Below are 14,231 nucleotides of genomic sequence, written 5' to 3'. Positions count from 1 at the left end.
TGAATAGACCAAAAAATATGCATTATACTTCTAAAATGTATATTTCATTGATGAACGTACAAGAGAAATTTGGGTATAGTAGGATGACTTCCCTTTTCAAAAACATAGAATAAAACTATGAAAGTTTCGTGTTCATTTTCAAACTCAAAACATTGCACTGAATTTGAAACAATTTGCATGCTGAGTGTTGACATTCAGCAGTTTTGCATGCAGAAATCTTAATCTAGTATTTGCTACTGCGGATCATTATCCAATTTCTTCGCAGTGATCTGAAGTTTGAAGGAAAAGGAACCAGAAAATTATGCATAACAATTCAATTTTTCTAAATCATTTTAATTATGCACAGAAATTATTGGTACAACAATATTTTTTTTAATTATTGCATTATTTTGCATTATAATAATTACTGGAATGAAAGTTTAAAATAATTCATCTATTTGAATATGATGTGTTGAAACGTAATTTAAAAAATATTTTTATTTTTGACTTCTTGAAATAATTATTGAGAATATTTCGAGTACATTATTTCTTATTATATAATTATGCTATTGTACACATATAGTAGATGTTCTTGAAAATTGAAATTTTATTTACGTTTCTATATTTTAACTCCATGCAATTGATGTCTCATTTCAATTCCAATCATGAGCTGTATTAAAAATTGATTGTTAACTGTTTTATTTAGGATATTTCAGAAGAAATAATTATTTTTCAATCAACTTTTTCCATCTTTAATATAAACATATTCATTGACTTTGTGTATTTACAGTTTCGAAATATGTGACTTACCTAGGTTTCCTTCAGTTGAGATCGTTTTGGATCAAGCTAATAAAATAATATTTAATCAGTGCTCTGAAATGTTTTATCAAGGACTCTAAACTGTAGAATGAGATAAAGTATTGATGCACCTCATGTAGAAGATTCAAAGAAAATATTGTAGAGATTGAATATGTATAAGTCTTCTATTTGGATGGATCATGTAGAAAGTCTATGAATAATACATAAAAGTGTTGCATTCATATTCAGTAAAATATTTCATCTCCATTGTAATAAGTATGAATTGATGAGCTGCTCATTATTTTATAAATTATCAATGAGTGATACATTTTAAGCTTTTAGATAATTCATTACTTGCACAGGTTAATTTCAAATTTCAAAAGAATAATTTGATTCAAAATACCAATTATGTTTGTAAACGATCATAAGAAATCAAAGATGTCAATACACCTTAGCAACTTGCTTTCTCTTGTCATTACCTAGCCTAACTTTCCGTTCTTTCTCAAGATCTAGGATAATAATAGTATAAAAATAAATTATTACTCTCTATCAGTAAACTGTTTACAAACTCGTCAAACCTATCAGCTGTACAACTAATTCGGGACATAGAACTTACATTTACATATTTTTAGATTATCTTTGTTACCAATAATTATAGAGAAAAGAATAGAACATTCTATTTTCGCACAATGAGCTGAACAAAGCAAAGCATTTCTAAAAAAATATCGCGATTTAGTCTATTTTCCTATAAAAAGCATAGAGAAAAATATTTATAGACTTAGTTTTCTGATGACGAGTTGAATTTTTTAGTTTGTTAGTCACTGTTTTTATTGTTGGATCTTAGCTGCAATGATGCCATTTAAGATCCAATGAATTTAATGCTCGAATATTATTAACCTTTGAAAAAATTAGAATTGCATACAGAAAATAATATTTTTACCTTCACTTACTTCACGGTCACTATTGTCCATATCAATTCGTCAAAAGCTGAAAATACCGAAAGCAGCTACATTTATTAATACAAAAGAGTAAGTTAAATATTATAAAAATAAAAATATATATCACCCAATATCACATCACCTAATCTCCTCATTGCCTTTCTAATACAGGACTTGACTGTGTTGTGAAATATTTCCTCCAAAATAATTTTTCTTCGATTTTCAAAGTTTTAATTCATTTTCTGACATCCCTCCCGCCACTTGTGTTAACTGAATCCATTATTTACAATCTTTTCAAATTGTATTAACCTCTATTCATACATACTACATAGTTATATACATACATTGAAGATAATTATGATATAGGTTCATCTTGAAATAATACACTTCAAGAATAGTTTTTATTATTTCAAGTTTGATAACAGTATAGGACTATGCATTTTAAATTGTACAGAGATCTAATCCTATTAGATTGAGTATATTCAGTTGCATGTTGATAATGCAGTTTGGAATGGTAGATTGATTGTAGACTTTAACATTTTCAAATAACTAAAAGGGTTTAAATCTGTACATAAAACACTATTTATAATGATAGGTAACATTTTATACACATAATAAACAAAAATAAAACAACAGCCACTCACTTTCTCAGTCATACACGTGTGCAATACTGTAAAAAATATTTATATTTTAATCAAAACATTATTAAGAAGAAAGATGTAAGAGATGTAAACAGATTAAAATGTATTGGTATTCAATTTTCCAGCATAAAATTTCAAGGAACGTTTTTTTCATTCTCGAAGTAGTTCTTTAATAATTTAAAAAAAACTTTTGGATATTGATGTTTAACTTGTTCAGTGACTTGTATATGAGAAGAGACAATACTTGTTAAAATTGAAAGTGATATATTTCTGGTATCAATCATGTATTCATAATAAATAAGGATCATATATTGATCCAATAAATCTATGGATAATTATTCGTTCATAAATAATATGGTCCTCAGTAACCTACATGCTTTGAAATTAGAATTCTTTATTGTAGTAATAATATCAATATTAATAGCCTGGCTTGCTGAAGCGTGGTATCATAGTTTTCAGGTTACACCTTATCAATATCAAGGCCTCTGACAAGACTCAACGATGTTCTAGGCAGTTTTTTATCAACAAAATAACATCTATTTCAATAGAACAAATAAATAAGTTTATACTATTAAAATAAGTATCACACACACTCAACAAAACACAACATGCATACACTTAATAGTCAACAACGACAACACTCCTTATAGGTGTGCAGCTATTGCTTGTAACTAGACATAATAAACAGCATCTACTAGGTTGTGACAAAGATGGGTGGTAGGCGGTAGGAGATCTACGTTATCCTGATGAGGAGAGCCGTGAGTGCTGCAAACGTGAATGAGTAGTGGAGCATGGATGCCGACGCCGAGGAGGCACTGGCTTCAACGTGAGCACTGCGTGCGCCGTTCAGTGACTGAGCCTGGTCGTTGATCATGTTCTCCTCTTTGCGGTGTTGGTCCTCCTTATTGGTTGGCGGCGGGGTTGTGGGTGCAGGGGTCGTGGTTGGTGCAGGTGTGGTGGTGGTGGTGGTGGTCGATGTGGTGGTTGTGGTGGTGGTGGTGGTGGTGGGCACCAAAGTGTGGTTGCCGAGGAAGTAGGCAGGGCTGTAGGTGGCCTGGAGGTCCTTCATGGCGATCTCTCGCCGGGTGCCGTGGATGGTTCGCTTGCCGTTGGCTCCGTCGTCGAAAATGGACACCAGGTCGCCGATGTAGGGCACCTCGGTGATCGTGTGGTTACCGCTAAGAGACACGTTCACGGCTGTGCCTGGCTCCAGGTACGCCTCCACTCTGTAACAACACAAGTCTGATCTCTAAACATCTCTTGGCAATTTTTTGTATAATCCACCTCGTACTGATGTGATAATTGATCAACTGGATCTCTCAGCATTCATGTAAAAATATCTGTAAAATATTAATATTAATATCAAAAGTAATTTGAGTAGCCTAATTCAAAAGAATTCTGGTGGAGATGATCAATTGATTATTAAACAATTAATTATGTGGAGCTCTTTATAAAAACTATTGATTTTCAAATAAATTCACAATCAATTGAATACTGAACAATAATTATTGTCAAATAATCTCAAAGGAAAACTACCGCTTCAGTATAAACATGAATTATATCGCAATATTTTTTTTTATATTCAACGATACATTGCTATCTAGTCTTGGGACTAATGAGAAACTTTTTTCTGTCCTATAATACTAATGAATACTTCATACAAGAGAATCCTCCATAGGGTCTCCTATTCAAATTCTAATATTGTTAGTACACTGCTTATGACTGTACTACACAGGTGGGTTTCACTCATTTCCACTGCTCTGCTTTTCACTGGACACAAGACACTTGAATCAGCACTAGACCAGTTCAAATGGCTTCTTCATTTTCAGCCTCCTCACCAATCCTCCATTTTCCAGTAGCTGGATTGCTTAAATATCGCAATATAAAACTATTGATTTTTAATAAATTAAGTTGAACCAACCTAAAGAGATTCTTCCTTTCCTCGGCGTCAGGAATACCCCACTGTATCTGCTCCAATATAACACCGTCGGGAAGTCGTATGATGGTGGGCAGACCCTTGAGAATGGCTTTTGCCTGGCCCCAATACATAGAGTAGTTCTCGTCGTAGCCAATCACAGCGTCCACTTTCATCGGCGACGACCCCGAGTTCTTTAGCGTTGTCTCTCCCAGATGCTTCTTCATCCGTCCGAACTTTTGGCGCCGCAGCGTAAAGTTCTGAATGGCCAGCTCGTAGCGGGATGGCTCCGTCTCCACCAGAATCTCGCCGTCCTCCACTTCTTCTTCTTGGCCAGTCTACAACATAATCAATCAATTCATGTATTACGACGAGCTCACCATATCAAATTTTTATTAAAGTTTCATAGTAAATGCAAAATTTCAAGGTCAGATCCACTATATCAGACCAACCACTAACGTTAATTCACACGTTTGACGTTTATTACGTTTCGCAGGACATTTTCGACTGAACAGTCTACTAGAACACACAAACTGGACGGCAAAAAGTATTTGCCTGCACACCTGCGTCGGAAGCGACAGGCTCTAACATTCATTTTCTCGACTGTGTAGAGCAGATAAGGTACAGCACAGAGAAGGAAGAGTCCTTCTACGGATTCTAAGGAAGAATCCTTTCTACTTTGTGCGTACTGTCAAAAATGTCTGCCAAAATGTGACAGATTTAACTTACAATGATATTATGAGCTTCAAAATCAATTCTCAGTGTTTAGGAGACGACTATGATAGAACCTGTTCCATTCATTGCTTATAATATAACTGTATTACGAGAATTGAAAATTCATTAAGATAATCTTGTAATGTGGATGGTACAAAATTTGAACTCAAATCACAATATCGAATAATTGTAAACTTCTAACTGCAGTTGAAAAGAAGAATGAGAAATTTGAATAATGAAGAGAAAAAGAGAATAACGTGATAATTCTATTAATATTAATTCTATTTAAGTAATTCTTAATTCTATTTCAAGTAATGAGAAAAATACTTCATAAAAGAAATCGAATTCATTAAATAATTAAAATCAATAAATTAGAAAATGGATAAGAAATAATTCAATTCTAAATGTGTGTTTAACTGTTTAGCCTACTTGACTGTAATAATAAATCTTTCCAATCTTAGTGGTGAATAGTGTGGATATTAGCTAAAAAATTAATAAATCTATTGAAAGGTGCTTTTGGATCCTTTAAAATGAGAAAAAATGTAAAATTTTGAAAATTGTAATTTATTCTAGCAAGAAACTAGGTTTTTGTTGATATTACTCTTACAGTTTTTCAGAAAAGACATTTCATGGGAATTTCTATATAATTATAATTATCTTATGGTTATCTACACTCTATTAAATAATGGTTTGATTCGAAACTCAATTCAATTACTTGAAAAATGAAAAATATTGAACATGCCCTATATTCTCATAACAGTCATCTACTCAATTTAATGTGGCTGCTACTTGATCACCCTAACATTTTTATTCAACCTTTTCCTCAGAGCTTCGACATATTTTTGTGTAGAATAAAACAAATCTTGGAAAGTTGTTTATGAAGAAGCAGGTTGTTTCCACCACATGCTGGGGGCCTTGCGGGTGCTAGGGTGATTCCCCCGTTTGTGGCCTGAGCAGCAGCCAGCATCAACCGTCCTCCTTGGCAATCAATACCCAGTCAATGCACCCTGACCCCTTGCTTGGACTTCCACCCTTCATTCTTCATTAAACGCATCAGTCAACGCCAGTCAAGAGTCGAGTTGTGAGGAACCAGAGGCCACTATATTGAACACATACCTTATTGACTCGAGTCATGACTCGGTTAACTTGATTCCTTGGAGTCTTTTTAACCTCACTTGGCGCCTTGGCTATAAAAATCTCGCCTCAGAAAAGGCAGGCATCACGGCTCAATCCAAACACCAGCATCTTTCCACTTATATTAATTTTTCGTCTACCTCTCTATCTAATGTTCATCGTTTTTCTTTCTCTCTCTTTCTGTCTTAGTTTTCTTCTCTTTTTTCTTGTCACTCTCCGTTCCTAATTCCTCCTTCACCACTTCTTTTATTCTTCCCAACATTTTTATTTTCCTCTTCCTGTCTATCTAGTTCTTCATATTCCTTCGACTCTTTTTATCTCTTAATATCCAACTATTCTTTGTTCTTCCTTCTAATCCATCTTGTTCTTAATTCACTTCAATTCTTCTCCACTCTTCTTAGTCTACTCTTCATCCTTCCTGCTTCTCCATTTTGTTCTTAATTGATTTTTCCTTCTTCTCTACTTGTTCTCATATTTCCTCTCCTATTTCTCCTATCATTACTTCTACTAATATGTTCTTCACCCACTTCCACTCTTTTGTTAACCTATTCACCAATATTATTTATTCTTTCATCCCTACTGTCGTCTATATTCAGTCCTTTCTATCCTTCGATATTTCTCTTCCTTTTCCATCGTTTTCTCCAGGTTAATGAGACGAACATCACCGCATCTCCTCTTTCAAGAGGACATTCTATTTCGGCAGTATATAGACAACACAATATTATATAATCATCATGAAATTGGTTCCCATCATATTATTTAATAATAATTGTCTTGTATATATAGTCAGTAAAATTCTTATTATACTGATATTATATGTTTTCATTACCTTCTCTTCTTTCTTCATACTCTCCTTAGGTTGCTATTCTTATCTTGTTCTTCATATCTCCATCTTCTTCCGCCTTGTTCTATTCCCTTCTCCTTATTCTCTTCCATTTTGTCCTTTTGTATATTGATCTTCTCCATACAGTACTTCATTATCTTTTTTTCTTACGTGCTTCTTCAAACGATATCTTGTTATTTTTATTTCCATCAACCCAGTACTTTATCCTCTATTCTTCTTGCAAGCTATTCCAGACAATACGGGCTCAAACAACAACCAAACTTATTGACGTATAAGATGAGAGAGAGATGATTAAGAGGCGATGAAGTTGGCGATGCCTGCTATTGAAATGTAACTAGCTTTCATCAATTGACTTATCATTATTGATGAATGAATAATGATGGAGAGTGTCTAGTCTTCTGCTGTGCATTGAACACTCATTGACAACGTGGAGAATGAAGTTCAAGGTGATGCCTATTGTCACAGAGTGAATGAACTTGCTTCTGAACTAACTACTACTACTACTTTAAACGATTCATATTTAAATCAAAGCTAACCTTGATATTGTACTTGATAAAGTTTACCTTTCATATTACCAGATCGATTTCACCCATAGTATCAATGGAAACTTCATTATGAAGTCCTTAGATTAACTTAGAATATAGGCGTAATTCATACCTCATAACCTCTTTATTGATTAATGAGATAACTAGGGATTTCAGTGATATAAACTTAGGAAATTCGGAAAATTGTGAAAAGAACGGATTTGCGTGAAAACCTGTTGTGACTTTGCCATTACATTACTTCTCTGTATAAGACTTAATAAATCATCACTGTTGTACTTATTGAAATAATAAAAAAACTGAATAAAAGTAGAATTAATTATTTGTTTCCAATGCTTTTTAATGATGTTTTTTAGTTTATGTAAGTTATGAGTTGATGTAGAATCGTTCTACGAGTATCGTGCTCGTAATACTGTAGTAAGTTGCAGTTAGATTTCAATTATTAGTTTGTTCCCCATAAACAGAGTTGTAGTAAATTTATCCACTGTGAGTAGCCTCAGCCTTAACCACTATCAGTGTACGTGTCCGGTATAGTGAAAATTTTATTCCTTTACTATTTATAATGGTACTATTTCCGCCAAGTTCAAAAGAGCGAGTTTGAATTGAAAATTATGAATATAATAATTAAATTCACTGTCCGGACACGTAGACTACAATGATAAGTGGGAATCCAGCTTTACACTAACTTATTCTCTACCGAAATTGAGTCTTTAATAGTTTATAATAGAGTCTAATAGATTCTAATAGAGATAGAGTCTATAAGATTATGTTCACAGATGTTCCACATCAACAATTAGCATTTCCAAAAAGATGAACTGTAATTGAATTTGAGATTTTCATTTTAAATAGAAAAAACAGATGTAGCTACGTGCTTACCGCATTGATGATGGTCATATGTTTGCCGAACTCAGGAGCGAACAGCTTTCCGACAAAGTGTCGCCGGCCGAGCAGACTGTTGGCCGATGCGTCGTTGGGTCGTGCGGTGGAGCGGCGAGCGACGTACATGTCCGGACCGGCGGTGACGGCTCCGACGGGCAGAGACGGCGACCAGTGGTCCCAGCGGATCCAGTTGAGCCGCGCCGCACTGTCCACATTCTCCAGCACCTCGTACTTGGGGAAGGTGGCAACAGCGCCGTGCAGGGACACCTGACAGCCCCCCTGCCCCGGCACCAGATGTCCCGGGACGAGCACTCCGCTCTGCCTCGCCCGGCACACCACCACTTGTCGACGCAGCACTTTGTCCAGTTTGTCCTCGTCTATGGCTCCAGTCGCCGCGTTTCGTTCCGCGTTCTCGCCTGCAACCAACATCTATTGTGATCTACTGTATAGGAAATATAACTGATGTTATCAACTGTACTGTTTAATCTAGATGTATACAAGTGATGTATGATCTTCTACGGCCCGGTTTCTAGGACACGTATTAAATCTAATGGACATGAACCTACAGATCTAATTAAAAACCTAGAAACCGGGCCCACATGTTACATAATACTGATAATCAACATTCAATTGAATAACATCACAATGTTTTGTATGTACAAAACAAATTATGAAGTTGATGACTTCAGATACTCTTATCATTCCGAAATTACTTTATTTATTATTATAAATCTTGAGTATGCTACTGTATACGTGTTTCGAGAAACATACAAAAATCCATATTATGTACCGGTAATAACACTACAATTCGGTTTCGTAGCATTTCAACCATGTTAGTTACCGCTTAACCTACTTCTAACATTGCAAATACTAGTCGATTTCAAAGTGAATTACATACTCAGGCGATTCTTTGCCGGTCTAGTGGGTAAGTGAATTTTAATTTGATCTTCAGATGTTACAATAATAGTATATGATTGAGCGGAGATGTAAGGAGTTTGCTGAGGAGTATTGAATCGGGCAAATAGTGGCAGGAAGTAACACGAGCGACATTTTGTGAAGAAGAGGGAGAGAAGACGAAAAAAAGAAGAGGAATAACACGAAGATTAAGAACAAGAAAGAGAACTAGAGGTGATGGATGACTGTACAAGAACGTAGTGGAACGAAGTGACATTAGGAAAGGTATCAGGAAATTCACTCTTGACAAGCTGTTCCCACAGTCTTGGCTCAAAGCTGTGACTTGCTGGCACAAATTGTAACTATGTTTGGTTCACTTTTTAATGGCTATTAGGTGTTGATTATTGCACAAGTATTATTCTGAGAGATTCTGATTAAGCGATAGCCAGTGCATCATCATTTTTCCAGTGTAGTGATAAGAATATTGTAGTAATTATATTGTAGGCTACTAAATTTGTTGACAAAAAATTGTGTTATAGGAAAAACTATGTTTAACAAACATTTTTAATTAAATTATTATTAGCGTATGGTTTTGAATGTTGTGTGGGGAGACACACCATGAGTGGGGAGACCCAAGGGTAGTTCCACCTCGCCGTATATAGTCCAAAGTTCCCTAATGGGAAACCGGACACTAAGGTTATAGTGAGCACAATACTTTAAATTTACACTTTTCACTTTGGAATAAAGTTCATTTTGATGTTAAAAAGTCCAATCATATACAAAACCGAAACAAAACACAGAACCACTAAGCCAAATTTAGAAAATATTGAACTTAGACAATAAATTTAGAGCCGAAAATTTATAGCACGTTACAATTTTGCCATGGCAACCATAAAATATAAAGAAGCATTGGAAGTAAAATAACCCTAACTCTTACTCTTCCATTAGTAGCACTATTTTCCTGGTAGATTTTTTCAAGAAAGTAAAGCTTTCCCCCAAACCAGACAAGTGAGAAAATAAAAACATGACATTGTATTCATCATGTTTGAAGATGAATGTCAGCAAATTTATACTTTTTATTGTAACGAAGTTAAGTAATCAAGAGCCGGGTAAATTATCGCATCTGGGTGACCCTTCTGGTTGTATCCGTCTAAAACATCCAGTCTAAAAAAACTCAGTGGACGATTGGTGTTCATTGTGGCATTCAGCTTTAATCAAGTACAGCGCCTCCATCCAATGCAAGCACGCCATGAAATTTATTGTCTGCTGCAGTGGTATGGCTCGCAGGTTTATTAGTGCGGCCATTAGTAGCGGGCATCTCTATAGTATGTGACCACTGGGCCTTGTTACTAACCGACTATCTCTCTATTTTTGCCTGTGTTGCTCTCTTGTTCAACAAGCTGGAGTGTGTCATTAATTTAGCCTCTGACTGCTGCAAAATGCCAGTCGAATATGCTACAAAATTTGCTGGAAATTCACTGGGAATGTGGTAATATTCTGTGCTCTATTTACTTCTCTCAAATCATATTTTTCCCAAGTACCGACTACATTAAGGTAAAATCTGAGAAATGAGTTGATGTTTTATCCACTTGTATTCATTCAGATCTGTTCATGAATACAAATTATAAGAATACGCTATTTTGTTTTTTTAAATTACCAAAAATATTGTCAAGTTTTTAAGCCTTGGTTAAGCAATTCTGTATCCACGATTGAAAACACGAATAATTCTTGTTCAATATTATTATGATTATCTTCATCTTATAAAATGCATAGAGGAAAAGACTTTTGTCTTTTCTTCAAAAATGCTTTTGAAGTGTGGTGTTGGAGGCAAATGCTCAAAATAAAATTGACTGACAGAATCACAAATGAGGAGGTATTCCAGAGGGCGGTGGAAAAGAGATCTCTCCTGAATTTTCTCAGGGACAGACGATATTCTTGGATTGGACACATAATAAGACAAGACGCATTCACGTCAAGTATTCTAGAAGGTACAGTTGATGGACGAAGGGGTCGTGGGAGACCCCCGCTACAGTATTTAAAACAAATGACGAAGGATTTGGGTACTATTAGCTATATACAATGGAAGAGAGTAGCAATGGAAAGATTTAGATGGAAGGCTGCCAACCAATCAAACGATTGAGCTGAAAGAAAAAGATAAAATGCATAAATTACAATGGAAAAATTTGGACATGATTCAAGCTATGGTGTATTTCTCATAAGAAAAGCTCATCCAACTTGATTAATAACTTCATTAGCTTTTACCTTTCCTCCTTTGACCAACCACAAATAAAATTGAACATGAACCGTGTTAAATTGTATATGCTGTTTAAGGAATTATTGCTAATGAAATACTGCAACTTGAACTATAATAAACGAATGTGATAAATTACCAATAGTGACCAAAACAGTAATAATATTATCAGCTCCACCTTGAATTCGAAGGTACCTATCATGAATACCTCATAAAAGTATCATATACGTCATGAAAATGTTTAATGACTGTGTTTTATCACCCTACAAATGTCATTCAAAGGTCAAGAACATTACAACATTACTCTAATTACTTGTATGGCAAGCAATTTTACAACTCAAGAAATTTTAAGGAATGTTTTCCTGTTTTTCTAACGGGTTTGATTGTAAAGTACTAATAACACTGTTATGATGAGTGGCAAATTTGGTGAATAATCTAGTAACTCCCTAGGCGATGTTTTTTTTATGGTAAAACCAGCATGTAAAGTCCTTTTTTCAGTAGAAACATTACCAGCCCACCTTTCAAATTAGTGCACTGTTGCATATTTCAAAGACAGTTATGCAAATGACGCCTGGGATGTGGGATCCTTCATTGTTGCTAATGCCAGTTTGCGTGTTTAGGTAGGCACAGTCATTAACTAAAGTACCACAGGCAGCCAGAGAAGTGCTCGCCTTATAGTTCTCTACTCGTTACATGGTTGACAATAGACTTCATTAGGCTCATCTTTCTCAGGCTCCATTAACTAAGTTCGGAAGGCTCTGATGGAATCGTTCGCCATTTCTCTCATGGTTGAAATAAATTGTTCTTGGAAAGGTCATATTCTATCTTCTCTCATACAGTGTTTACCTTTAATGATGAGGTGTTCTTAAATTTTTTACCTAAGTAAATGACTAGTGAACATAACAGTGAGGCTTCATGGATATGAGTAGATTTGCATCAGGTTTTTTGTTTTGTTTACAATAATACAATACAATATAATATAATACTTGTTTTTTGTCTTCAATAAAGAATTTAGATTGTTGAGTACAATTTCTAATCAATAATAGTTTATAAGGTACAATTTTTTTGTAGGATCTTAGTCGTTTGTCAACTTTTGGAAATTTTTGACCGCCATGAATTTAAATTAAGTGATAGGCCTTCTACTATTTTGCTTCTAACTTGAGGGAATCTTCTGAGGAAATTGTTTCATAGCATAACATTAGGAATTCAAAAATTTATTCAACCACTCTTTAATTTGAAATGACTTCATCATAAATTGAAACTTGTGAAATCACCTAAACCTTATCCCCTCATTTCTAACTCTCAAGTAATCTTGATTACTAATCAATCACAAACTTCTCTCAATTATCTATTTCATGTCTTTGTACAAACATTTCATCAATTATCTGATCTCTTAATCTCTATTAATGGTTCAAATGTTGATTTTTATATTAGATATCGTCAGTTTGCTCACTTCTTGCCCATTTACTAGACATGCATTGGATAAATTCCCATGTGGGCAAATATAAGCAAAATCAAATCCTGGATAGAATTAACTTAATCAAATAATATTTGGTGCTTTAATAGTTCCTTTATCTAATAGGCTATTCAATTCATGTATAGACTTTATGCATTCAATTTCGTATTCGATTTATTCTTCAAGTAAAAATATAAATATATAAATATATTGAGTAAGATTATGTTTGTTCTGGTGCACTCTCGGCACTTGATCTCCCCCCAGAGAAAATATATTGTTCTGAATCTTGAATGTCGAAAGAAAGCATCGGTTTGATTCATAATTTGTCAAAGAAATATCAAGTAATTACCTGGAATAATGTCATCGGTGGCTACGACAGAGGCTTCCGGCCGCTTGCCATTGGTATCAGTGACCCAACGCAGGGTGGATGACGTCACCAGCTGATTGAACTTTGAGGACAAAATGTGCACACTGTTCTCACTCAGGCCACTTACAACACCCCCACCCCCAACCAAAACTGCCACCAACACCAGCACAGTCACTGCTCTACACGGTTTCCTCATCTGAAAACAATGCACACATCAATCAGTAAACCATCAAGTCTATTAAAGTATCTTATCTTTCCACAAATGTCTAATAATTCATATAGAGTAGTCATAAATGTCGTAGTTTAATAATATCGTATAAGCATGCACTGGAAACCCGTTCAAAAGGGGATAGTGTTACAATAGGTGTTGATGCTTTCCAATCACTTGAATTGTTAATAAATTTGATTGTTTTCCTTTCAATCACTCCGTGAGTTTCCTCATTTTCTGTGTCAACTGTTATCTGCCCTCTTGGTCCTACTTTCCATCCTCTATTTATTCATCTACGTATCCATAGAAGGGGAAGGAGAGTCTATCAAACAACTATAACATTGCAATAGTTTCATCATTCAGTGTGTTTGATGTTCAAGTCCATATTGAAGATCGACGTTTTTAAAACGCTTTATATATTGAAATGCTGAGGAATTTGAACTAGTTATGGATCGAGGCCATGTCGTCATCTTCATCGTCTTGCATCACTCGAGTAGTAAGAGAACAAGGAAGAAAGCCATTCTCTGAATTGGATGTTGGCCAAAACATTAGGCTATCAGCGATCATCTGTTTGTGTTTCGCTCAACCAGTCAATTAACTGTCGACAGTTCAGTAATTTGGCCCTTCCTGCAGTACTCATCTATAATGTATGCATATTTAACTAGTTTATT

General features: G+C 34.9%; 2 protein-coding genes across 4 annotated transcripts in view; one reads left to right on the top strand and one right to left on the bottom strand.

Moving 5' to 3' along the window:
- Positions 1-14,231, top strand: part of LOC111049748 (mitoguardin) — a 244,274-nt gene that overhangs the window by 91,794 nt on the left and 138,249 nt on the right. The window lies entirely within an intron of this gene.
- Positions 1,985-14,231, bottom strand: part of LOC111044763 (protein unzipped) — a 73,913-nt gene continuing 61,666 nt past the window's right edge. For all 3 annotated transcript variants that reach the window (XM_039424069.1, XM_022329982.2, XM_039424070.1), the window contains exons 2-5: positions 13,335-13,548; positions 8,382-8,800; positions 4,278-4,609; positions 1,985-3,582 (exon numbers count right to left, since the gene is read on the bottom strand). In XM_039424069.1, the coding sequence (XP_039280003.1) occupies positions 3,090-3,582; positions 4,278-4,609; positions 8,382-8,800; positions 13,335-13,548 (1,458 nt within the window). In that variant the 3' untranslated portion in view covers positions 1,985-3,089. The remainder of the gene's footprint in view (positions 3,583-4,277; positions 4,610-8,381; positions 8,801-13,334; positions 13,549-14,231) is intronic.

This window comes from Nilaparvata lugens, chromosome 3 (assembly GCF_014356525.2).
Source record: "Nilaparvata lugens isolate BPH chromosome 3, ASM1435652v1, whole genome shotgun sequence".
In the NCBI taxonomy this organism is placed as follows: Eukaryota; Metazoa; Arthropoda; class Insecta; order Hemiptera; family Delphacidae; genus Nilaparvata; species Nilaparvata lugens.
This window is presented reverse-complemented; position numbering and strand designations above follow the sequence as displayed.